Source organism: Rhinoderma darwinii, chromosome 5, assembly GCF_050947455.1.
Source record: "Rhinoderma darwinii isolate aRhiDar2 chromosome 5, aRhiDar2.hap1, whole genome shotgun sequence".
In the NCBI taxonomy this organism is placed as follows: Eukaryota; Metazoa; Chordata; class Amphibia; order Anura; family Rhinodermatidae; genus Rhinoderma; species Rhinoderma darwinii.
This window is the reverse complement of record NC_134691.1, coordinates 296,860,806-296,888,699: the sequence shown is the minus strand read 5'-3', so window position 1 is coordinate 296,888,699 and position 27,894 is coordinate 296,860,806. Positions and strand designations below refer to the sequence as shown.

General features: G+C 43.2%; 1 protein-coding gene across 1 annotated transcript in view; it reads right to left on the bottom strand.

Annotated features, from left to right (window-relative positions):
- The window catches only part of DNAH11 (dynein axonemal heavy chain 11), a 228,068-nt gene that overhangs the window by 134,015 nt on the left and 66,159 nt on the right, over nt 1-27,894 (bottom strand). Inside the window, exons 28-37 of the mRNA XM_075827324.1 lie at nt 26,825-26,916; nt 25,407-25,533; nt 20,592-20,732; nt 17,755-17,988; nt 16,890-17,021; nt 15,495-15,655; nt 7,767-7,923; nt 7,538-7,683; nt 7,321-7,437; nt 5,162-5,300 (exon numbers count right to left, since the gene is read on the bottom strand). Coding sequence (XP_075683439.1) covers nt 5,162-5,300; nt 7,321-7,437; nt 7,538-7,683; nt 7,767-7,923; nt 15,495-15,655; nt 16,890-17,021; nt 17,755-17,988; nt 20,592-20,732; nt 25,407-25,533; nt 26,825-26,916 — 1,446 coding nt within the window. The remainder of the gene's footprint in view (nt 1-5,161; nt 5,301-7,320; nt 7,438-7,537; nt 7,684-7,766; nt 7,924-15,494; nt 15,656-16,889; nt 17,022-17,754; nt 17,989-20,591; nt 20,733-25,406; nt 25,534-26,824; nt 26,917-27,894) is intronic.

Here is a 27,894-nt window from a genome sequence, read left to right as displayed (position 1 = left end):
GAACTGTTGTTATCACGTTTGGTTTTATTGTTTTTGCATCAAAATTTAAAATCATATCGTAAACATATTTTTCACTATGTGAGAGTTATTTTCTTACAGTAATTTACACTGTGATCTTCTTATCATATATACTTCCTAATAATAATGAATCCTTATGAATATAAATTATGGGCTCTTAGGGTAAATCTAGCATTTTCATTTACATACAGCTAACTGGCCTATCAGACTGGTCCCATATTTACTGCCGAGTAACAGTAATTCACCAAAACTCTCTCCAAATAGGTCTACAAGCTCCATTCTATAGAGTTATTCAAAGAACATTGGTACCTAACGGAAATAAACACTTTTACAACCAAACTTTTTTCCCCCTCTTTTATGGCTCTAGAGCAGGGGTCTCAAGCCTGGGGCTGTCATCTGCGGCCCGCGGGACACAGAGCCGCTAGTATCGGCTCTGCTCCGAGACTCTGGAATTCCCTGACATCGCTGTCCACATATGAACAGCGATGTCTGGGGCTTCCCCAGAGCCGGAGTCCCGGGCAGAGCGCTAGTACAGGCTCTGCTCTGGGATGCTGCGGAATTCCCTGACATCGCTGCCCATATATGGACAGTGTGTCAGGGTCTTGCCCAGAGCGGAGTCCCGGCAGAGCGCTAGTATCAGCTGTGCTCCGGGACTCTGTGGAATTCCCTGACATAGCTGCCCATATATGGACAGTGTGTCAGGGTCTTCCCCAGAGTGGAGTCCCGGGCAGAGTGCTATTATTGTCTCTGCTCCAGGACTTTGGGGAAGCCTCTGACATCGCTGTCCATACATCGACAATGATGTCAGGGGCTTCCCCAGAGCAGGAGTCCCAGTGAGGTCAGTAGCACAGCTGGAGTCCCAGGAAGAGCCTACTAGCGCTCTGCCCGGGACTCCAGCTCTGGGGTTGCCCCTGACATCTCTGTCCATATATGGACAGTGATATCAGGAGCTGAGCTGGAATCCCAGGCAGAATGCCAGAAGCGGCTCTGCTCCGGGACTCCAGCTCTGGGCAAGCCCCTGACATCACTGTGGCAGCATCCGCGGAGGGCACTGGGGCAGCATCCACAGAGGGCACTGGGGCAGCATCCACAGAGGGCACTGGGGCAGCATCCACAGAGGGCACTGGGGCAGCATCCACAGAGGGCACTGGGGCAGCATCCACAGAGGGCACTGGGGCAGCATCCACAGAGGGCACTGGGGCAGCATCCACAGAGGGCACTGGGGCAGCATCCACAGAGGGCACTGGGGCAGCATCCACAGAGGGCACTGGGGCAGCATCCACAGAGGGCACTGGGGCAGCATCCACAGAGGGCACTGGGGCAGCATCCACAGAGGGCACTGGGGCAGCATCCACAGAGGGCACTGGGGCAGCATCCACAGAGGGCACTGGGGCAGCATCCACAGAGGGCACTGGGGCAGCATCCACAGAGGGCACTGGGGCAGCATCCACAGAGGGCACTGGGGCAGCATCCACAGAGGGCACTGGGGCAGCATCCACAGAGGGCACTGGGGCAGCATCCACAGAGGGCACTGGGGCAGCATCCACAGAGGGCACTGGGGCAGCATCCACAGAGGGCACTGGGGCAGCATCCACAGAGGGCACTGGGGCAGCATCCACAGAGGGCACTGGGGCAGCATCCACAGAGGGCGCTGGGGCAGCATCCACAGAGGGCGCTGGGGCAGCATCCACAGAGGGCGCTGGGGCAGCATCCACAGAGGGCGCTGGGGCAGCATCCACAGAGGGCGCTGGGGCAGCATCCACAGAGGGCGCTGGGGCAGCATCCACAGAGGGCGCTGGGGCAGCATCCACAGAGGGCGCTGGGGCAGCATCCACAGAGGGCGCTGGGGCAGCATCCACAGAGGGCGCTGGGGCAGCATCCACAGAGGGCGCTGGGGCAGCATCCACAGAGGGCGCTGGGGCAGCATCCACAGAGGGCGCTGGGGCAGCATCCACAGAGGGCGCTGGGGCAGCATCCACAGAGGGCGCTGGGGCAGCATCCACAGAGGGCGCTGGGGCAGCATCCACAGAGGGCGCTGGGGCAGCATCCACAGAGGGCGCTGGGGCAGCATCCACAGAGGGCGCTGGGGCAGCATCCACAGAGGGCGCTGGGGCAGCATCCACAGAGGGCGCTGGGGCAGCATCCACAGAGGGCGCTGGGGCAGCATCCACAGAGGGCGCTGGGGCAGCATCCACAGAGGGCGCTGGGGCAGCATCCACAGAGGGCGCTGGGGCAGCATCCACAGAGGGCGCTGGGGCAGCATCCACAGAGGGCGCTGGGGCAGCATCCACAGAGGGCGCTGGGGCAGCATCCACAGAGGGCGCTGGGGCAGCATCCACAGAGGGCGCTGGGGCAGCATCCACAGAGGGCGCTGGGGCAGCATCCACAGAGGGCGCTGGGGCAGCATCCACAGAGGGCGCTGGGGCAGCATCCACAGAGGGCGCTGGGGCAGCATCCACAGAGGGCGCTGGGGCAGCATCCACAGAGGGCGCTGGGGCAGCATCCACAGAGGGCGCTGGGGCAGCATCCACAGAGGGCGCTGGGGCAGCATCCACAGAGGGCGCTGGGGCAGCATCCACAGAGGGCGCTGGGGCAGCATCCACAGAGGGCGCTGGGGCAGCATCCACAGAGGGCACTGGGGCAGCATCCACAGAGGGCACTGGGGCAGCATTCACAGAGGGCACTGGGGCAGCATCCACAGAGGGCACTGGGGCAGCATCCACAGAGGGCACTGGGGCAGCATCCACAGAGGGCACTGGGGCAGCATCCACAGAGGGCACTGGGGCAGCATCCACAGAGGGCACTGGGGCAGCATCCACAGAGGGCACTGCGGCAGCATCCACAGAGGGCACTGCGGCAGCATCCACAGAGGGCACTGCGGCAGCATCCACAGAGGGCACTGCGGCAGCATCCACAGAGGGCACTGCGGCAGCATCCACAGAAGGTACAGCGGCAGCATCCACAGAGGGCACAGCGGCAGCATCCACAGAGGGCACTGCGGCAGCATCCACAGAGGGCACTGCGGCAGCATCCACAGAGGGCACAGCGGCAGCATCCACAGAGGGCACAGCGGCAGCATCCACAGAGGGCACTGCGGCAGCATCCACAGAGGGCACTGCGGCAGCATCCACAGAGGGCACTGCGGCAGCATCCACAGAGGGCACTGCGGCAGCATCCACAGAGGGCACTGCGGCAGCATCCACAGAGGGCACTGCGGCAGCATCCACAGAGGGCACTGCGGCAGCATCCACAGAGGGCACTGCGGCAGCATCCACAGAGGGCACTGCGGCTGCCCAGAAATATCTCAAATTTTAGACCTAGCGGTATTATTATAGTAGTATAGTGTTATAGTAGTTCAAATAACTAATTGATTAACAATAATTTTGTATTGTATCAAATTTGAAAGTAATGCGGCCCGTCAACTTCCCATTTTTTCTATATGCGGCCCACTTACCCGGCCGAGTTTGAGACCCCTGCTCTAGAGCATCTAAAATAAAAAACAAAGCAACTTTGCAAATGGTGTTGAAAAAAAAATATCCAACATTTTGGTGCACACAGCTTCAATGCAAATCTCTAGGTCCCCATATCTGCGACTTTAAACAAACCCAGTATGTAGTCTGATCCTGCAGTCATATGTTAAACCCCAGGTCGCAATTTATTAAATCACCAACAAATGATCAGCCGTTTAAAATTACAATTATCATACATATGTTACCATTTTTAACGCAAGTTTGATCATGGACGCAATGTACTTTAAAAGGAAATGTTGGGCGATGAATACTTAGTTTTAATTTGTGAAGTTATAAAAAGTATGATTGTTCTGTATGAATGATAAATCTTAGTCAATGATTTATGATCAGACTACAGACAGGGTTTATTTGTGGTCTGTAACCATAGAGACATATAGGCCTGTATAAGAGTTGTAGACCCAAAACAGTAGAATTTTTTGCACAACGTGTTATACCTTTTTTTCTTCACAATGGGAATCAACGGGCGAAGTATAGAATACAGTTGCAAACTACAGTGTTTTATGCTTGGCTTCGTGTGAACAGAGCCTTAAAAAGAGTATTCCTGCTTACATTTGCAGGAATACCTTCCTTTTTTTCACACATAATTGCATAACTGCTTTTCACGAGTCCAGGAAAGCGGAGTCACACTGAGGAATCTAATAATGGCCAGATCTGTTAATACTCAGCTTTCTCAGACTGAAAATAGATGTAAACTTGAAAGAAGAGGAGTTTTATATGAAGGAAAATATTTCCTTAAGGCCGGATTCAGACGAGCGTGTGTGTTTTGCTCGCGAAAAAACGGCACTTAGCAGCTCCATGTGTCATCATTAGATGGTGCGCGGCTGCGTGATTTTCGCGCAGCTGCCATCATTATGACACTCCGTTTGTATGTTTGTAAACAGAAAAGCACGTGGTGCTTTTCTGTTTTCATTCATACTTTTTACTGGTGTTGCGCGAATCACGAGCGTCACACGGAAGTGCGTCCGTGACTTCAATGGATGCGCGAACAACGCACACATAACGGACATGTCGTGAGTTTTACGCAGCGGACACACGCTGCGTGAAACTCACAGACAGTCTGCACGGCCCCATAGACTAACATAGGTCCGTGCGAGGCGCGTGAAAATCACGCGCGCTGCACGGACGTATATCACGTTCGTCTAAATAAGCCCTTACATCAAACATAAATTGGCCAGGGTCTAGTCCTTGCTTTTAAACATTTTTTATATACCTTGGAAATGATCATATGTATAACTAAGAACATGTGAGTATTGGGAGGTATCCAAGGAAAATTGTTCAGTAAAAAGGGTAAAAAAGATCAGCAGGAAGACATGTACATTTTTTTTTTTACAGCTTTTTGATATGTGTCTAATAATAAAGAATTTAAAATGATCTCTGTATAAAAATAACTGCATACTGCATTGTCTATATTATATTTAATCAGTAATTGTATGTTGGCTGGATAGATAATCTTACAATTATGGTAGCTACAAGAGAATAGCCACAATAAACACATTTGCCAGGGTTCTAAAACGAATACATGTTTTTAAGATTGTTGGAATTACGAAGTAAAAGCTTCCAGTTTGTAAAAAAGAAGAGAAATATGAATCTGTACGCAATAATAGTAACATTACCTGTTTGGAAAGCAGCTCCTTGCATAGTGTGTAGAGGGTAATAAATTTCCTGGCCAATGGGCGGGCATCAAGGAACCCCTCAGCTATCAGCATTATTTCACAGATCAGCTCAGTGTCTGGAACCACCATGGCACACGGCCTAAAAGAAGTGGCAGTGTGTAATCATTAATATTGCAGTCTGAGTAAACCCTTAAAGATGCGAGTACCCTTCAATATCTGAAACATGCTACATTGTGAATTAAACATTTTAGGAATACAAGCAAGATATTATGCAAGAAAAATACTTAAATATAAATATTATGCAATAATGAGCCAAATTTCAATATCTGAATTTTCTCACCAGGTGCTTTGCTTGAATGGAGACTGTTGATTGTTTTGCCAAGAGAAGGAAATGTTGAGTCTTTGGATAAAAATTGTATTTCCTAAAATGTGCAGAATCTTACAAAGCGCTAGTGGAAAATCTTCTCTGTTGGTCCACTTCACTGTGTATGTTTAAGTGGAAATAAAGTATAATGTAAAATTAAATGTCCAACTATTTTACATTTGAATTTTGGATAATGTTTTGGCTCTGTAACCTCTGCTACTTAAAGGGCTATTCCTATGGGATTGGTGGGAGCCGAGCTGTCGAGATCCCACCGATCCTTAGAATGAAGGGGCCACAGCCCTGCTGTAGCACGGTGTTCCCTTCTCAGGTTTCTGCCAACCACTGTGCAGGGAACTGCAACACAGCTTTAATCAAAATGTACGTGTCTTTCCAGGTGTTTTTTAAAGTATACGTAGATGCTTTAATATTTTTTATTTAGACTTTCAACTAACATCTGGTTGCTGCATTTAAGGCTAAAAAGAAGAACGCCCCATAAAACGCAGCTGAAGGCTGTGTGTGAATCGACTCCTGTGTTTGGTTCAAACAGTTGCATCAAAAAAAGCAAACAGTGTGTCAAAAACAACATGTGTGATTCCAGTCCTTGGATTTAGGAGCATTTTTGGCTTTTTACTGCACGTTTTTGTGGAATTCTGTTGTATGGAATAGCAAAGTCTACTACGCTTATTCATGCCTCAAAAAATTTTTTAAAAAAAAATCTGCCTCCGTCAGGCTAATGGACACCCTACACTTTTAGTGTGTACATCCTGGCATACAAGCCAAATGTAAATCACAAATGTGATGTGAACAGGGCCCAAGGCTAGGATTACTCACAGACTTTTTGTAGTAAGATTTTTTTTCCCTACAGAATAACCAAAACCTCAAAAGGGGGTCCTGGACTTTTATATTGATGGCTTATCCTAAGGATAGGTCATCAATATCAGATTGGTTGGGGTTCGAATCCTGGCACCCCAACGTAACAGCCAAGTGAATAGGACAGAGCTGCAATCCCAGACACAGCCGATACGGATCTGTATGGCACTGTCTCTGGTAAACTACAAAGTGCCAAGGCATTCGTTGCAATGGCCCTTCCAGTCAGCGGATCGGTGGGGGTGTCAGGAGCTGGGGCCCCATCAATATAATATTGATGACCTATCATAAGGACAGGGCAACAATATAAAAATCCTAGAAAAAGTCTTTAAATGAGCGATTTTCAAGAGATTTCAAATCGCTTTTTGTATTACTCTATGGAGCTACTATTTTTTTTAAAATAGCTCATAAATCCCATCAAGTAGCCATTAAAAACGAAATTGCTAGCGAATATTAATTGCATCAATTTTGAAGAGATTGCATCCCTATAAAAAGCAATCTCTGAGCAATTTATTTTAGTGAGCAATAAAAAGTGTTGTCCCAGCCTAATGCAGCAAGTCCCATAGCCCAAAAAAACGAATCACCTGCAATTTCAACAGACCATTTAAGTAAATGTCACACATGTGACATTGTCCTGAAAGTAATGGAGGGTAAAAATGCTCTTGCCCAATGCTCTTTTCTTCTCTTGGCAAAGTAAAAGTGTCAAATAAATCAAAAATAAATGCAGACATAAAGGCGATCTGGAAATATATTAAATGGTGGAGCTACGTAAATACATTGCATATTGTGATTTAACTTCAACTTGGTAACAGAAGCTGTCAGATTTGCCATATAAGATAAAGTTTACATATAAACCGTAAACCAAATAAAATATAAAAGGTGCTACTAAACAGTAACAATAGATGGCGATAGCGCTCCAGTAGCTTGCCTGAAAAGAGCCTTGAGATTCTCAGGCAGTTCTGTGCGCCCAGCATAACCAGGGTTCATAGTGATAAATATTCCCACTGATGGCTTCAATGTGATGTTTTCTCCAAGGAAAAAGAATCTGTCAGGAGGAGAGGGACAAGCTGTGAAATGCGCTCTTTGCAAAAGATTACATTTTGATTTGATGTAAGTTATCATTTCTGGATATATTCTGTACTTGCCTCTTTTTCTTGTTGCGAATGGCATCTTGAATACTTTTCACTTGTACTGCAACCACTGACAGAACTTCTACTGCAATCCTGTTAAATTCATCAAAACATCCCCAGGCTCCGGTCTGCGCCAGGCCTTTATATATGTTTCCTACGGACTGCAAGACAAATTGCAATGAAACAACACTGTGGGAAGAAATGTTTTAGGAAGCATAGATTGTGAATTTGCCATTTAACTTACTTTATAATCCATCTGTTCGGAGCAGTTAAAAACATATACCATCACCCCCAGGGCCCGACCTAAATCTTTGGTCGTTTCAGTTTTTCCTGTTCCAGCAGGGCCGGCTGGAGCTCCGCTCATAGTCAGGTGAAGAGACTGTGTCAGGGTGATGTAACACCTTTTAGAGAACAACAAAAATAATTTCAGTATTATGCTGGACAAACATTAAAAGAAGGTGTCAATAAAGATAAGTAAAGGTTGCAATATTCTGAGTACAGCAAAGGGACCACCATTAAACTATAAAGAAGAACTCTGTCATTTGTCCCCTCCCTTTCCCGTTTAAAAATGTGATAAAGTGAAATTTAGTGAGGTGTATTGGCTTACTGGGCAATTTGAAAGTTTGCCACTCTATCCCGGGCTATCGTTGGTTTATGTGATCTCCATTCTGACTCCCTGAATCCTACAGCTTCTGCTTTAGGGACCGGTTGTCAGAATCTCAATGCAAGTCTATGACAGTCTCGATGTGAGTCTCATAGACTCCGGTGCCTACAGCAGTAGCTGTAGGATTTGGGTGGTCAGAATGAAGATCAGGTGACCCAATGGCGGCCTGGAACACAGCGGCTACCCATAGAATAAAGAACCCGGTAAACCAATACACATCACTTTATTTCACTTCATCAAATTTTCAAATAGGGCCAAAAAAAAAAGTGCTATATCTTTATTCACACTCATACAGGGAAGGTCGCCAACCACTGTATAGGACCACCCACTGGACTCCTAAACCTGAGCAGAAGTTTAACTGAATGAATTACAAGTTATACTGAAACCTTTCACACACAATTATATTTTAATCTGCTCAGCTCCTCCTGCTCTATAACACGAGGCCTGCAGATTGGACTGTATTTTCAACATGACAGGTTCCTTCAATGTTTCTAAACTTTGGAACAGAAGTTGGCCAGAAGCTTATGTATTACAATTGAAAATGTAATTGCTTTTTATTCATCTTTTAATTCACTGCCTAAAGACAGATCCTCCTTGGTTTTCCAACACAAATAAGCACCATAGATCACTGTGATGTTGTAGATCACTGTGGTGCTGTGGAGTTACCAATTAGAACAGATGCCCTGCACCATCTCATATACTGTAAGTATGCGGTCACTGCATCTCTTCAGCTCAATGATTAGTCCGTTGGATGATCCCGGACATCCAGCTGCAGCTCAAGTAACTTGTTATTAGAGATGAGTGAATTCCTAAAATTTCTATTCTTTATTGATCCTCTAAATTCAGATCAGTCTCTGCAGTCCACTGCAAATCTCAACCTGGTGAATTCATTCTACAATCTCTGTTTATGTAATGGGTAACCCAGTGGCATTCATTGCTATAAGGAAGAGTTGGACCATAGAAGATTACAGAAAGAATGTGTAAAATTGATATTGAGATTATATATATATATATATATATATATATATATATAATATTATTATTTTTTTAGATACTGTAAATTCTAAAATATAAATAAAGCTTAATCATCATATGATGAAAGGATAATTAACTTTCTAATATACTTCATGTTTCCATTACTCCTATTTTCCAGGTCTCGGTCAGTGACTAAGAATATTACTGTTTAACTCTAGAGACCCAATACGTCTTAAGCTCTGTGTACATCACGTTTTGGCCATACATGTAGCGTGTATGTTGGGATAATTCCCGATGCATTACTAAACGAATCCATAGGCCTCCATCAGCCTGATGGAAGCCAAAAAAGTGGGGTTTTTTTGGTCTCTGTCGGGCTGGTATATGCTTGTATACCTATTTTTAAAGTATGAAATAGCATAGAAGACTATGCTATTCGATCCCGTGTAGTCCTGTAAAAAAACATATACTTTTCACAGATGTCATGTTTGCCTATACGTAGGTGACGGATGTAACAGTATGGCAACCGTCACTGGCCTCCGTTAAACGTTTACGTCGGGAAGCTCCAGTGACGTAACGGTCCATATATATTCACAGTTCTCACTGGAGCTTACTGTGACAGACAGCAGAGGGAGTACTACTGAGACACATCCCAATGATAGTCATGCCGCTGTGTAAGCACTGTTCTGGTGTCAGCCATGCGTGAGCCAAGAGTCGCCGCATAGAGGAGGTAGGGGAGGACAGGAGGGGAGGTCGGGCTTGTCCTGCAGCTGCCGCTGACTTGTGTATCCATGGGCCGGTGTCCTGCGCTGTGCCCTAACATACAGTCCAGATAGAAAAATGAGAGAGTAGCAGCACGTCACAGTCCCAATCGTCATGGAAGGTAGTTATACCAATGCTTAATGCATCCGGTGCACGCAGTGTGAGAGAGTCGTAGCCTTGTCAACTCCAGAAACAGACATCAAATAAAGGAAGGCTGCAGCACACATATTTTCAAGGTATCAAAAAGGCACAAGAAATTTATTCCACCATAATACGACGTTTCGACCCAAGTGTGGGTCTTTTTCAAGCAATTCAACAAAGTGCATAGTGCAGTTTATATAGAGGATATGACATCATTACAATTAAATATGCAAATCCACATGTGAAACAATTAAGTAACAAACAGTGTATAACAATAAATACACATACATCAATATCATATGGAGTCCCTTACATGACTCCATCAGATGGAAGACTGGACTCCTATTTCAAGAATATCACTTTGATCGTAAAGACGATCTATCCCTGGAAGTCTGCATTAAATAACCCAAACTGCGCTTGCGCAGACCTCATTCTCATCATAAGAGCTTCCCCATCGCTTAGATACAGTGTTCATGTGATCGCACCTAATACAGCCCGTCACGCAATCACAGCGCATGCGCGAATCTCATCCCTGTCATAGGCACTTCCCCGTCGCTTAGGTAACGGTTTTTACTCCAATTGCAACCTTTTTGGACAAAATGCTTAGAGAATATGCAGTGGGGGCTCAATCGTACGTCAGGGATACAACCGATTTCATTTTGAAATGACAGGATTTGGATATGGGGGCTCAGGAGGAGTACATGCTGGCCTCCTTTGACATTGTGAACCCGTACACTAGTATAGATCATGATATGTATCATTCCGTTAGATGGAGGTTGATGGACTCTACTGTAGATGAAGAGGGAAAGAATTTCCTTTTGTCATTACTTGAATTGGTATTGCGTAGTAATTATTTCTTGTTCCAGGATAGTTTCTATGTTCAACGGAGAGGAACTGCGATGGGATCCAATGTGGCCCGAACATATGCGAATATCATTATGAGAATGTTTGAACAAGATTATGTATATCCATCCAGCCCCTTCCAGTTTGTGAAGGGTTGGATGAGATATATTGATGATATATTTTTCTTAAGGCTGGATTCACACGAGCACATTACGTCCGTAATGGACGGACGTATTTCGGTCTGAAGTCCCGGACCGAACACACTGCAGGGAGCCGGGCTCCTAGCATCATACTTATGTACGATGCTAGGAGTCCCTGCCTCGCTGCCGGACAACTGTCCCGTACTGTAATCATGTTTTCAGTAAGGGACAGTAGTTCCACGAAGAGGCAGGGACTCCTAGCATCGTACATAAGTATGATGCTAGGAGCCCGGCTCCCTGCAGTGTGTTCGGTCCGGGACTTCAGACCGAAATCCGTCCGTCCATTACGGACGTAATGTGCTTGTGTGAATCCAGCCTTATGGTCAGGTACAGAGAAATGCCTTGAGTGGCTAAATCATCTTAATAGTAATTAAATTTCCAGACACAAAAATTATCCTTCAGAATGGCCGATTGATGACTGATCTTTTTGTCAAATCAACTGACAGGAACGGTACTCTTAAGTTTGAAAGCCAATATCCTAGACATATGATTGAGTCCCTACCCTTTAGTCAACTACTAAGAGTGAGAAGAATCGTAGCTGAGGAAGACATTGTTGATGAACGTGTAAAGACATTTCTTGGAACGGGGATACCCAAACAGATTGTTACATAGACATAGGAGTAAGTTTAAATCCCTTACAAGGGAGGTGACACTGAATAGGAGACAGAAAACTGATCGTAATCCAAGAATCCCATTTGTGTCCACTTTTTCAAACGCAAGTAAAGAGATAGGTAGGATCCTAAATAAGAACTGGTCTATTCTACCACGGACATTTCCGGATGTCGTGGAATTTAATTCACCACCTTTAATGTCTTTTAAGAAATTGAAAAGATTGTTTGGTTAAGATGGATACTTTGGGCTCCAAAGTCCCGATTCATAATAAAATGGTCTGTTTCCCTTGCCTCGGTTGCTGTAATTGCAACAGTATGCCGAAGGGAAATAAATTTGTACATACAAGAACAGGTAAACGCCATTTGATTAAACAGTATTTTACACGCAAGTCAGATTATGTGGTTTATTTGCTACAGTGCCCTTGTGGGTTGCTGTATGTGGGTGAGACTACTCAAGAATGTGGGAACAGGTCGAACCAACATAAATACACTATTCGTAAATGAAAGTTGGATCTGCCCGTTCCATTCCATCTTGACAGCCACCGACACAATGTCTCCTAATTAAGATTCAGGATTATTGATGAGATTCCTATGCTGCGTAGAGGAGGATATAGGGAAGCCATGTTGAAGAGACTAGAGTTACGTTGGATTTATGAACTGTATTGTTTGGAACCTAAGGGGTTAAAACTGTGAATTCAAAATAGGCTCTGTTTTCTAGTTTTTCCCTTGAATCGTGTATATATCAGATTGCTGTAGGTTGGTTTCTAAAAGTGCTTTGTAATTAAGTTGGTACCTAGCGGAGCATACTTAGAAATGATACGTTATGTTAGTTTTAAATTGCATTTTTTATTGATATATGAATAAACTTTTTTTTCTTTTTACTCTAAATTGCACTATGATGGAAGACTTTTTGTAAGGATGGAATCCCAGACTGAATTTCAATGTATATCTGTATCTAATAAAATGATGATTATTACCCTGCCTCACGAACCTCCCCCATGAATGGTTAAGAATGGTATTATGTTTATCAACAAATATGGGAATAGAGATTTATTCTCTTAGATCGTTTATGATACTAGTTATTAATTAAGGCGCCCTATACCATACATGAAATTCTTTTCTCAATCTTTTGCCCAGTTATTGACGTCCATAAGGAATGGAGTTGGCCTATTGATATACAGTATAAGTCACACTTATTTTGAACTTTGTTTGACAGTGAATTTCTACAATTGATACTTTTAAAGTACAAGTGAGCTAAAACTAAAAACATGCCCCTGGGATTAAGTACTTGCGCTCGTGTAGTTGCTAAGGGGACTGGATGCGATTACGGAGCTCCGCTGTATGTACATGGAATGTATGGTGTATAACCATGGAGCTAATGACATGTATGTAATGACATGACCTCTATATATAAGCGACGGGGAAGCGCCTATGACTGGGATGAGAATCGCGCATGCGCTGTCATTGCGTGACGCGCTGTATTAGGTGCAATCACATGACCACTGGATCTAAGCGACGGGGAAGCCTTTATGATGAGAATGAGGTCTGCGAAAGTGCAGTTTGGTTTATTGAACGCTGACTTCCAGGGATAGAGGATAGTATAGCATAGGGATAGGAGTCCGGTCCTCCATCTGATGGAGTCATGTAAGTGACTCCATATGATATCGATTTATGTATATTTATTGTTATACACTGTTTCTGTTACTTAATTGTTTCACATGTGGATTTGCATATTTAATTGTAATGATGTCATATCCTCTATATATACTGCACTATGCACTTTGTTAAATTACTTGAAAATGACCGACACTTGGGTCGAAATGTCGCTATTATGGTGGAATAAATTTCTTGTGCCTTTTTGATAGCTTGAAAATATGTGTGCTGCAGCCTTCCTTTATTTAATACAGTCCTGATAGTGATTCCTGTCTTGTACATATACCTCATAGCACTCCTTCGGGAATTATTGCACTAACTGCTAACTATAGAACTACTGTATTCCCTTCAATTGTACCACGTGGTACCTTCACCTTGCTCAGATCTGCAGTACAGGATGCGTTAGAATAGATGATGAGCAACAAAAGCTTTTCCATAGCATTTATCTCCTACAACTTTTGCTCGGCTCCCTGATGCAATGGTGTCATATTGCTCAAGCTACATATGCCCAAACCTCACACAAGTCTACATGTCGGCGGTACACTGAAGGCTCTCTCAATTTCCTACAAACTACAGCTGAGGGATCGCTCCGGGAAGCTCCAGTGACCTAACTGTCTATATATGGTTGGTATAGGGCTGTGGGCTGGAATATTGAGGGGCTCCAGACAACAGGAGCACCATTAGGGGTGAAGGACAAGAGGTGACAAGGGGGGAGACAGGGGGCAAGTGGACCAAAACCCGCAACTTCCCTGCCTCCTCTTTCTGCGGTTGCTCCTTCACCACCAACAAAGCAGAAGCTCCAGTGTTTGAGGGTGTTGCTACAGAGAGGGTAGTAGGGCTGTATGGCTGACGTATCCCACTGTATGCCTATACAACGCAATACGTTGCAGTCTTCTGTCGGAGGTATAAGTCAAGAATATTCCTGAAGTAGGACTCCAACCGGAGGCTCTAACTTGATGTGCACAAAGCCTAACAGCCCAAGTATTTGTAAAATTGTATCCAGTCTAGGCAATCCTTGGTGAGCTACACTGCCTGATCTTCAGACTGATGCATTTTACCTACATGGATGCACTGATGCATTGTAACATAATATTAGAGTCCTGCTGAATCGTAATCAAATATGTTTAGCTTAGAGGATTATCTAGACCAGGGATCTCAAACACGTGGCCCGCGGGCCACATGTGGCCCCTGAGGTGGTCATCTGTGGCCCGCGGGGCACCATAGCTCCCTCTGGAGAGGAGAGAGCATGTCAAAGGATGAGCGTCCGAGTGCTAGAAGCGGCTCTGCTCTGGGACTCCGGCTCTGGGGTAGCCCCTGACATCACTGTCCATATATATATATGAGCAAAATTGTGCCGCGCCATCAAATCAGCATGTAAATTAACGAACTGCAGGCACAAGGATCAATCCAGTAGCCCGTTAATTTACATGGTGTGGGCAGGAAGAGGTTAAGGTCACAGAGTGGAGAACGTCTATTTCATTGTGCTGGAGTCAGAAGATAAAAGGAAACCCATACATTTAAAGAGAATGATTTATTTTTTGAATTCTCTTACAAGGGCACAGATACAGTATATGTGGTGCTGACTTGAGGGGAATTTATTAAGACTGGTGTTTCATTAGTCTTAGACACCCTGAAGTAAGACTATTTTATTAAGAGGAGCATGCCTCTTGATAAACTAGGTGCATCTCTGGCCAACCATGTGGCAGAAACTCAAATCTAGATTTGCGTTACGATTCAGGTCAGTTTCTGGCGTAAATTATAGGAAATTTGTCGGCTTGCAGGTGGCCCCACACCTTCCGTTAAGCTCCATACGCTTTTTCAGAAAAGTGTCGTAAGTGCAGCAAACAGCACCAAAGTCACAATATTTAATGCTTTAAAATTATCATGAGCCTTAAAATACCCCTGATTTTGGCTCCTGATCTTACGCCGCTGGAATTATTTTTGTTGTCCATTAAATTCATCATGTTCTATCCTTGGATACAGTGTCAAACATATTCCAAAGTTAAAAAAAGAGTATTCAATATTTGTTCTAGCCATGATGTATTTAAACTGTATTTTATGATTATGTTTTCAGTGCTTAAGGGCAAAGAATTCTGTTTACATCACACGCCACAAAAATGATTTACCTGTCAGTCAAAGGTGTAATAACCAGCCGGGGTGTATTTCCTAAATATTCATATGAATACTGGAACTGGGCATCACATATATTGGCAAAGCAATGCTTTTGCTTATCATCCCAACGATGTCTCAGTTGAGACAACCAAGCAAAATCTTGAGCGCTGGTCACCTTTTAGGTTAAAAAAAAAAAAGAAAGAATTTTGTTATAAATCTAGATTTTATCTAACATACAGTGATTCACCATGTATAAAAAGTCTGTTGGGATAAGCATCATACAAAGGCCTGAGCAATTTTAGTTATCCATGTGTCCCATACAGGTATATAATCAGGAATCACCCATTATTTGTGAGACATTTAGGTTAGGGATACACAAAAGATACACGGAGATAGAGCTCGGCTATCTTTGGCAGCCCCATAGAAAATGAATAGAGTGGGGGCCAAGCATGCGCAGTTCGACTCCATTCATCTGGGGCGCACATGGACAGCCATGTAAGCCTGTTCTCGGACCCCCACCGATCAGATATTTATTGCCTATCCTGTGGATAAATAGGTTATAGGTGTTAAATAGAGACTATCGAAAACCCCTTTAAGAAGCTGCAAAACTCTATAGATTAGAATACAGATATTTCATCTTCTGGTAAAAGTACATTTACTGCGTGAAAGAGGGTTGATACTTAACAGCTTTTTAATGGTTTTCTAACCTGCTTTTCAGATTAACACATGCCCAAATGAAAAGAACATTTCCATAAAATCATATTTATGAATAATAATTCTGACTGATAAAAAAAAGAACCACAATGGTATTGGCAACTGTAATCCTTGCCGCAAAATATTTATCATCTGTATTCTTTATCTTATAGAGCATTTCCATTTTAAATGGAGATTTAGCAAAAAAATCTCTTGTCCTTAACATGGCATAACATAGAGCAGTTATTCTCAATCTTATTACCATTGCGGAACCCCTAAAAGGTCTTCCACTACCAGGGAACCCCTATTCACATTCCTACCTCAAAGAAGCTTGGTGTAGGGGCTGGTAAAGCAGTTTATAACTTTGTATTCTGGCTGAGATTTGTTTCCATCTTTGCATGCGTCCATACCAAGCATCTTAGGGAAGACTGAAATCAGTTTACCATCCCTACATTGTAACAGGTGACAGGGTTAGTAGGTTCCGAGGAATCCCAGGATTCCAAGGCACCCTGGTTTGGAATCACTGACAGAGTATACATTTTGCCCAGTGCTCCTTTAAACATCTGTCACGTGGGGTAAAAGAAAACTCTTTAAACACAATGTGTCACTTTTTTAGTCGACAGGTTTCTAGCTACGAGCCAAAACGGATCACTTAGTGTAATTGCTCTATAACAACTTCAATACAAAAATAAACACATTGCCGAACACCATATTACCTTATGCATTACAAGCTTGGCAACCACATCCCTGGCATGGACATCTATGGTACATATAGTCATGATCTTCTGCCTGTCTCCTGGGGAGAGTTCACCCAATAACATGGTAATTAGGGCATTTAACTGATTAATCTGAAAGAATAGAGAACAGATTCATACACTTACATGAGCTGTAAAATATCAAACACTTCATTCTGATAAGGTTCAGACTGCCCTACCAGATAACCAGATCCAAACGCAAGAACAGGTTCTGACATAATGTCAGACAACCACTACAACCCCACATGTATGATTTGCGTATTGCAAATTTGACACGTATATACTACATGATCTGCTTAAAAAATCGGAAGCATTTCTGCTGCTGATGTGTTGCAGATCCGCAAGAGGAATAGCCCCATTGTCATTCAATGAGGCTAATCATCGGCTTTCCCTTGCAGAATCCACAGAAAATAATAGCATGCTACTTATTTCTGTGCCTCATTTTTTTTCTATAGGGTGGAGAAAAATCTGCTTAGAAAATATTCGTACTATGTGAACGGGGCTGCGGAGACCCCATTCGCATGCACCAGATGCGGAATGTCATCTGATTGCACAGGGAAATCTGTGTCAAATCCGACACGTGTGTCAAAAGGGCCTTACTTATGTCTTTGTGAAGGGAAGCAGGTGATTTGAAGCCCTATATCAGAAAAATGGAGCACCAACCATTATAAAGATATGTCAAGAAATTAAAGAGAAGAGTGGGTTACTGCTGTTGACACAGGACAATGCAATTCAGAATATAGCTATATACTGTAGCTTTCTTAGAGCTGGCACTATAAGGTATCTAGCACCTGTGTTGTACAGATATACGATTACCTGGACATACCTGTTTTTTATTATAATCTTTGAGTGCGGTTTCAAAACCTTCTTCGAACCTGTCAAAAGCAATTCCAACATCAATGGTCCACCAGATCTGGGAGCTGGTCAACGTCACCTGAGCTGGGTAGTCAAAAATCCATTGTTCCCTTGGCTTTTCCTCATATGCAGCCACAGCCTCAGTTATATGATACCGCACAGTTTCGCACATAGTATCTTCCACATTTTTCAACCAGTGTTCTACCTTTTGTGTATATATAAATTTATACATATAAAAAAAAAAATTTAAAAAAATTTGATTATAGATTTTTCTAGACAGGCTTCTACATGATAAATATAACTATTTCATGAAACTTGTACTGTACATGATTATAAGGGCAATATCATAATCCATAGAATTGCATAAAAGTAGAACACGTCTTAAACCAGAAAATTCAGGTTAGACTATAGTTAACACCAATAGATTCTTTCATCCACATGCCATACAGAAGTCTAGGAAGATTGGTTCTGCAGGGTCAAATAAAATATCGCATTAATACCAATTGTTAGTCAATGAATAAGATCCCCATTGACCGCAGTATTTCCTTCAGCAATACTCCTCAAATACCAATGTCATCTGCTACTGGAAACTGGAAAATAGGAATGAAAGGCCATAGATATTGGATAGTTGATGACTGAAAGAATATTATGGACAGGTGATAATTTGTTCACAGTTCCTTTTTTTTGCAGTTTTTGAATGCACAAAAGACAATACAGATTCTTCACCTCTTTTACAAAAACTGAACCAAAACTGTACTGTATGAACAAAGCCTTAGTTTGAAATATTTAGCTCAAAGAGGAGAACACATGTAAATAAAATTAAAGAACCCCCAGAGACACGCTTAATGGGGTATTACAGTTGGAGTAAATAAAGCTAATTAATTGTATAATGAAAAGTTATACATTTTTCAAATACACTTTCTGTATCAATGTCTGTGAAGGTGCTTGGCTCATTACAAGAGCCGTGTATCAGTGTCTCCATTACATGACCATGGCAGATCTTTATCCACTGGAAGTAAACAAGGAAGGTTCCTACTGAATGACTGCAACCAGAGATCTTGAAATCTTTTAGGTATTAAAACAGAAAGCATAGTAGAAAATATTTAACTTTTCATTATACAAAGAACCTGTACTTGCTGAAACCGGAATATCCCTTTAATTCATTCTGGTAAATATAATGGCATTTGTTGCTGGGAAAGCAGGAGATTTAGGATCAGTTCAGAAAATTCTGCATCCAGCTCGTGATTTTTAAGTGGTTTTGTACCACACACGTTTTTCGATGCATTTTTTTTACCTCTTTCTTCAACAGGTAAAAGGAAAAAAACGCTAACGTTTTTTGCCAAAAACCGTGTCAAAAACGGAGTAAAAAAACGGCCGCAGACGATCGCAGAAGTTATTTCCATCTCCCATTGAATTCAATGGGGTTTTTGAAGCGGAAAACGCCTCAAGAAAGGTCATGTTTTTTTTTACTGCGAGCGGACAAAAGACGCTCAAGGAAAAAAACGCCGCCGCTGACTCCCATTGAAATCAATGGGTGGAGGTTTGGGCCCCCTAAACCCCATTCTACCTCTCTGTGCTCCGGCTGACTCTGTGATTTCCGACCACGAAGAAGGAAACAGTGTAGCACGCTGAGCTACGCTGTTTTCGTAAGCCCCATAGAACTGAATGGTAGTTACGGAAATAGTGTAGCTCAGCGAGCTACACTATTTTCTTCTACATGGTCGGAAATCACACGCTTCAGCTGCAACACAGAGCGGTAGAACAGAGCTTAGGGGGCCCCGTTCTAGAGATAGGTGGGACCGACATCTACAGATGTAGCCATCTTTAACTTGACTATCATAACTTGCTGCAGCGTGATATCACACAACGAAAGCCATTGAAAAGTCATTGAAAAAGTCACGATAAGGGATCTAGCCACTGTGTATTTAATGCGTTAAAAGTCATGGTAAAGATGGCTACATCTGTATCGGACATTTATGACATATCCAGTGGACATGTCATAAATGTCCCTGATGTGGGGAAAACCCCTTTAAAGCTCATGCACACAAAAGATCCATATGCAAAGAACCTATATGGCTGCACACAGAGACCTTATAGTTCAGTGTGCTGCCATATGGCGCCTCCGTACAGCACTGTATAATGAAGGTGTTCTCTGGAAACATTGCTTCTAGGGGAAAATCTACATGCTACAGCTTTTGAAAGAATAAACACAATATTTATTTCGGATTCTTTATGAATACAAGAAAAAAAACCTTTGTATGCCTCAAATTGGAGGTATACGGAGGTACAGTATGGCCTCAAAAACTATAAGTGTCATTTTAATGCTCCATACATATTTGAACTTGTATGGCAATTTTTTTTTTTTTTTAAATCATGCCATGTGGTTAAAATGTGATTGGGACAAATTTCATCAAAAGGACAATAATCCAAATGACACAACTAAGCTATACAGAAAATATTTGGGTGGGGAATAAAGGCTGAATTTTCTATTTGAAGAACTGGCTGGCTGCAATATCAGATCTCAATCTTATAGAGCTCTCGCGAGGTGAGCCTCAACGTAGGGTCAGGTAAAGATTCCTTACAAGGCAGTAACACGTCTGGAAAAAGTCACAGTTGTGGGCTGAAATGTCCCCAGAATATCTAGATTATCTGCCTAAATCTGCCCCAGTATATTAAAAACTGGTAAGTACTATTCTATTAGGATCCTTCTTACAAAATCATGGTAACCCTTCGTCATTAGAATAGAAACCGCAATACATAACTATAGTTTATCATCCAGGATACAAAAGTCCAAATATTTGTAATCACCTGTCCTCCACAATGGCAAGCCGCACTGAATGGGACATACTCCTTCTCTTTGCTGTACATCCCAGTTGCCTCATTTTCAGCATGTTCTTGGAACTGGAGATCAGCAATGTTGTCAAAAAGTTTTGCCAAATGTCGTGTCACCTGAAATGGATAAATAGATACAGAGTACGTCACACATATCTTGGATATTTGAGTAATGTGAACCTGCTGATTTTCGGCAAAAAATTTCTTTAACCAGTTGTAAACCACCCGACACGTTATAAGGCCCGTTACAGTTTTGTGCAACAGTTGTATAGTTAGCGCCAATTAGGGTGTTGTTCTACAAATGTATCTGACAGAAATGTTCTTAAATATGTGTCGGAGGCCAAAAACTATATGGAGCTGAATAATAAGCACTATAGATGGTGCTGTAGTCCACTCTGAAGGTACTGTATATTTTAGAAGTTTGTATGTGTGTAGTCTCTCTTTTAAACCACTGATAAAATATACTGTACTAATGTTTACATCGTATAAGGAACAAAGAAGAAATCAGTAGTATCCCCAATTTGTTATATCATACATGTAAATATAAGGGAACCCAAAAGATAAATGCTAAAGAGGACCGAGGACAAGTTTCACGATAACTTCTTATGATAAGGAGCTTTTATTAAAGCAGATCTTTTGCCTTAATATGCTGTCCTATGTAAGGGCAGCAAATTACAGGGACAGGTCTATTCTTCTATTAGCCCAAAACATATTGTGCGGTTTGGCTCAAAAGAGCGAACAAAGAATATATCGGGCTCACAGATAGGAGTCCAGTGTATTCATGAGGAGAGTGCTCCCCCTGCTCTCAGGGGTTGACAGACTAATGTGTATGCAGATCCACAGCAGCCAGCCATCAATCACTATGAGGAGGGCGGGGGAAGGTGAGTTGAGGTGGAGGGAAGTCCTCTCCTCATAAATAGTTTTTGTTCGCTCCTATTAGCCTGTACACCGCTCGCTCGGCTTTCCGAGAAGAGCCGATAAAAAACGAAGCACCAGAGCGCTCACCCGAGCACTTCTGACGCTTAATTTTAGCAATCGGTGGGGGGTTTCAGTGCTGGGACTCCTCACTGATCAAAACTTCTAACATGTCACTATGAAATGTCAGAATTTTTTAACAGTTTAGTTACTCTTTCATTTACATTTTGATATGTCTTTATCTTGTAATGACTGGAAGTATGGTTATAGTATAGTAAAGCTTTGTTGTTCTTTTACTTTGTTGTAAAACCTTTAATAAAAATTGCAGGAAAAACAATGGATGCCTAAGAGGGTAAAAGCTTGCAAAATTATAATTGATATATATATATATATATATATATATATATATATATATAATTTGATTGTTGACTTTATCTGAAAAGGTAACTTTTCTCTTTATAAATTCATCATAGACATAGCATGAATGTAGTAAAACAGAAATACTGTCCAGTATAAACGTTGGCTTCACACAGTTTTACCCTTCATCTCTGAACAGCTGGAGAACACATATTTCTCAAAGTAACAAATTGTGTCAGGACAGAAGGCTCATGTCGTTTTTTTTTGGAGCAGCACAGTGTAAATCTTGTGCATGATAATTTAGCAGAAAATCAATGGGTCTTCCCTGTCACATAGGTTGGCAGATTAGTGTAGGAGGGAGGATATGAGAATGACAGTTCTAGAAACTGAAGGAAGCTCATTACCATTATCAACAGCCGGGTCACTGACACAATGAAAAACAATGCAGTTCACTGAAGAGTCCTTAGATAAGACATGAGCTTTCTATGATCCAAGCATGTTATAAATTTGATGTCAGTCGCTCTCAGAATCATCAGGGACCAAGAACTATAACTGTCCTGCGTGTGCGTGTTTTCTTCCAGAATACACTATTTACTGTTCTTGTAAAGTTTATCTCCAAATGACACAATAAATAAGTAGTTGCCATATTACAGAATGATCCGAGGTCATCTCTATTTAAAATAGGAATGCTTTGGGAATAAATGGATGATTAAGATAAAATGTGAAAACAAATTTGCTGATCATAGTATGAATGTAGGAGTGGATTTAACAATCTTTCTACGCCAGTGTCCAGTGTAGAATAGTGGCAAAAGGGCACATAAGTTGCATTTTGCACTTCTGGTCTTTTTAAGACACCCTCGCAATTTTTACGGAAAGGGAGCGCAGCTCCGCAGAAGGGGCCTGGTCACAGAGATCCTGACAAATTGTAATTAGGAAATTGGCATGAATTATAGTGAAAATTTACGTCAGCTCCTAGCTGGCGTAGATTTCACTCTGTGGGGCGTAGTAAGCTAGTGGTGATGTGCCCCTTACCGTGCGTCCCTACCCCCAATCGAGCTACCCGTTTAACCCCCTTATCGGACAATTTAATAAAAAATTAAATGAAATAAAAAATATATTACATTTTTTTTATGAATGCTGAACTCAGCGCTCCCCTTCTCCCCTCAGCATGTTGCGGTTCATACAATATACTGAACACGTTGTTTGTGACGCAGCACTAGAACTGATAACACCAAGTGCTGCATCGCAGTTAAGGAGGGGAGAAAAGGAGTGGTGAGGTAAGTTTTTTTTCCATTTTATAGCATATGGGGGGTGGGATTGGATGGTGCAGAGCCGCGGTCAAGGCGCCACCTTTTTGTCGCACAGTTGGCTGAAAGATGCAAAACATTTATTAAGAGGCGTTCGCATCTTTCCCTAACTTACTCCAATTTTCTGGCATATGAAATGCCAGTCTTAATAAATTCCCCCCCGTCGTGTTATAATTGGTCATATGCCATATTAATATTCACTGTATACATAGTAAGGATTTCACTGCTCAAAGATTCCTTGTCTCTATATGTCGGATTAGAAAATCTCCAGGGAAAATATTGTGTAATACAGAGAGAGGTGTAGGGATTTTCATTGTTGTCATTAAGGCTAGGGCACCACGGAATTACTGCAATTTACGGGTGACTTCATTGTTTCCCTAGGAGAAAGAAAGTTGCAAGTGATCTCAAAAATTCTAACACTTCCAAAACATGTCACATATGTCTGAGATATCTGAATGTTACTAAATAATTTTCAAAGGCAGACCGTTTACTAAACCTTCACTAATTAAAATGCTTGAGTAAATGTCTAACACACAATAGATGCATACAATTCTTATTTTGTATTTTTTTTTATTAAATACAAATATATAAAGGATATTTATTCAATTGCCAATAGAACTATCGTGCATCGTATCTCCGCAGTGTAAAAATACGCTACGGAAAACTACAACGTATGCCTATGCAAAAAATATTCCCATAGGTATACAAAGATTTTCGTAGCATATTTACGCTTTAGTAATACAATCCAAGTATGCCACGTGTAAGCGCCACGTTCACACTGAGATTTTTAACGCGGATTTTGATGCGGATACCACATCGGAATCAGCACCAAAATGCGTCCGAAACCGCCTCCCATTGATTTCAATGGGAGGCAGAGGCGGTTTTTTTCCACGGCGGCTTTTTGGTGTTCGCGGTAAAAAAAAGTGGCATGCTCTTTCTTGCCGTGGTTATGCCTGTGACCTCCCATTGAAATAAATTGGAGGCAGAGAAAGCGTTTTTGGTGACATTTTTTGCCCACGGAGCTGTATGGCCTTGGGCGAAAAACGCGGCAAGAAATTGCAGACAGGTCCCAATCTGCGGCAGATATTTTTCTGTCAGCAAAAAAAACTCAGTGTGAACAGGGCACTAGGGTAAGGTCATACAGGAGGCCGATACACTGTGTAAAGGTAAAAAGCGTATCCGCCCTGGCAGCTGCAAGGAATTGTGGTGCAGTTTTTCGGCCGGAAGGTCCACTGCAGAAAACCGAAGACATAAAAAATAAAAAAAGTCCATACTTACTCTCGGATGTCCTGCGGAACGGCCTCCCTGGGATGGCGTTCATCCCATGTGACCGCTGCAGCCTGTGCTTGGCTGCAGCCGTTACATGGGATGAAATGTCATCCCAGAAGGCCAGCCTGGACGAAGCAGCACAGAATTCTGGGTAAACATCAATTTATTTATGTCGCGATTTTTGTGGCGGAATCGCAGCTTTTCCGCCGCAAAAGTCGCAACATCTGCTATTTGCTGCGGGCTTTACCTTCCCATTGAATTCAATGGGGAAAACCCGTAACAAAAAAGCAGCGATTACACAAATACAATTGGCATGCTGCGGATTAAAAAACCACACCGCAGCTCAATTTCTAAGTGGTTTTTCAGTTTATCATTTACGCAGTATGAGGATGAGATTTGTTCAAATCTCATCCACTCTGCTGCTACTGTATTATGCTGCAGATTTTCCGCAAAGGAATACATTGCAGAAATCCGCAGTGCTTACGCTACAAGTGAACTTACCCTTACAGTGTGAGTAAGTTAGGCCCAGTTAACACAGACTTTTGGTGCTAATTTTGACGCAGAAACCGTGTTGGAATCAGCGCCAAACAATGTCCGAAATCAACCCCTATTGCTTTCAATGGAAGGCAGAGTCAGCTTTTTTTTCCCTGGGTGGCTTTCTGCTGCTCGCGGGAAAAAAAAAGCAGAATTTTATTTCTTGTCATAGTTCTGCCTCCGACCTCCCATTGAAGTCAATGGGAGGCTGAAAAAACATGCGGCGCTCATTTCCATGCAAATTTTCATAGCATTTTTTGGCAGCGGGCGAAAAAATGCTGTGAAAACTGCGGCAAAAAAGTGCAGGCAGGTCATAATTTTTTCTGCCTGTAAAATACTGCGTGTGAACTAGGCCTTAGGCTTAGTCATTCCAACCTGCCAAACCATACATGAGAAGTATGCAACATACCTGTTTGGGCTGACTTCCTTTAGAAAGAATGTCCAGCAAATCTGCAGAGGACACAAAGTAGAAACGAGGAAAAGCTAGACGCTTTGTTTCCAAATACTGAGATAGAGCTTTCTCACACAGAGAGAGTCTAAATAAAAAGGATTACAGAAACAAGATCATCAAGTGACTCAGAATCAATAATCAACTGTCAGCACACCATAATTTACAGATAATAAAAGTTAAAAAAAATAAAAAAATCTATGTTAGGCCTCATTCACATGGCAGGGTTTCCCGGCCGGGTGCCGGCCGTTCATAAATCGGCCGGCACCCGGCTGCATTAGGAATAATAGACCCCTAATGGGGCTATTCACACGACCGATTTTTTGACGGCCGGGAAAACCGCCCGTCAAAAAATAGGACATGCTCTATTTTCGCCCGGGTACCCGGCCGCCCGGCTCCCATAGAAGTCTATGGGGCCGGGTAATACACGGCCATCACCGGGATGTGTCCCGAGTGACGGCCGGGTTTTCCGGCTCTTGCGCTCTATCTCCTCCTCCTCACAGTGCAGAGTGCATGTGAGGAGGAGGAGTTGATGCCATTCTGACGAATGGCATCGCTGTACACGGTGTGGCAGGGCCGGGGTGTACAGCAGGTGGAAGCAAACGCTGCGCTGGCTCCCTTCTCCTGCTTGTTTTAAAAGCGCCCTGGCCCGGCGACACCTTTGATGGCACCGCTAGCAGCTGCAGCTGCTGCGGCTGCTACTACTGTAGCGACGCCACTATAGCAGAGCGGGGAGGTATCTCCCCGCTCTGCTATGTGCTAGCCGCACTTTAGCTGCTTGAAGGAGCGTAATCCTCGTGTGTTCGGGGATTCCGCTCCTGGACAGAGCGCTTGATGTCTCTGTCCATATCTGGGCAGTGACATCAGGGGAAACTCCTGAAGCGGAATCCCCGAACACATGGGGATTCCCCTTCAGGAGTTGCCGCTGATGTCACTGTCCGGATCTGCCCGGCCCGGCACGGATGCATAACTTTATGCAAACCGGCCGGGCAGAATGGCCGATTTTACCGGCCGGCACTCGGTCTCGGACGCGACCCGGTCGTGTGAATCCCGCCTTATACTATAGTGATTATTCAAATAATTATTTTACATTTTGACTGTTTTTAGTTAAATGAATGATGAAAAAAAAATTGTTTTAAGACTGTTCACACCAGTGACGTGGCTTACGTTTATAACAAATCCATAACAGCTACAGATCCATTTTCCAATGTATTCTCATTGACTTGTGGTACTTTTGACAGCAAGAAACACGCACTATTTTTGTCATAAAAAATATGGGACATCCTGATGAAACCACTGGACGCAAGTGTGTGAACAGAGCCTAATTACTGCTTAATCAACTTATACATACATTTCTGCGTTAAAATAATTGACTTTACCTCATCTGCAATTCATCCAGAGTTTCATAAAGTTTGGGACGATTTGTTGCATCCAACACATTTCTTATTTTCTCTGTCTCAAACATTAATTCCTGTATGGTATGGAACACAATTCATTAATAAAAACGTTTAAAAAAAACATTAATGTTCAGAAAAGCTTTGGTGCAATAAAGAAGTTGTAAAGGAGTAAGAAAGCTACCTCGCACACTCTGGATGAGGTCATGGGTCCAACAACTGGGCGGGCGACCATTTCGGGGCTGTATGGAGCATTAAGAGATGGTTTTGTTCGGCCGCAATCAAGGATTAGTTTTAAAAGCTGGGAACGGTGGACTCAGGATCCAGGTATAGGAGAGATCATACTGGGGGGTTGGGAGACGGTTCGGATAAATGAGAGCTGGAGGGAAACCTATTTTAAGTTGATGCATGCAGCTATATATGGCTTTAATATTCTGCCTTCACAATCTTTCCCTGATCGCATTACAAGTTGTCCCAAGTGCAATACACCACTGACGAATTTGTGGCATGGAGTGTGGGGGTGTGTACATACGAAACGATTTTGGGGGATGGTACAGAAATATATTGAGGACCATTGGAAAACTAATCTCCCAATGACGCCGCAAGCGCTACTATTACATCAGGCGCGGCCGCCGGAGGAAGAGGGTGCTCGAGGAGTGAGATCACCTCCCGTGCTGGTGCACACGATTCTACTGGTAGCCTTGAGATGCCTCCTGAGTAAATGGCTAGAGGCAGACATGCCGGGATTAGAAATGATTGTGTCGCGGCTGAAACAGTTATTGGTTCTTGAGAGGGTGGAGGTGGAAAGGCGGAAGGAAACGGGAACCAAGAAGCTATTTGATAAGTGGCAAGCATTCATAGAATCGCAATGTACAGCAGCCGAAATAGCGGAAATTGTTAGGCCCTTCCAGTACACAAAGTGGTATTGTACACAGCTCTTGGCAGGCACTTTAGGGGGGTTGCAACTCTGAATCAGCTGAGGGAAAAAGGATGAGTAGAAACTTATTGATGACCTAGGTCGTGTCGGGGTTGGGGGAAGTCATGCTTTCAGTCCA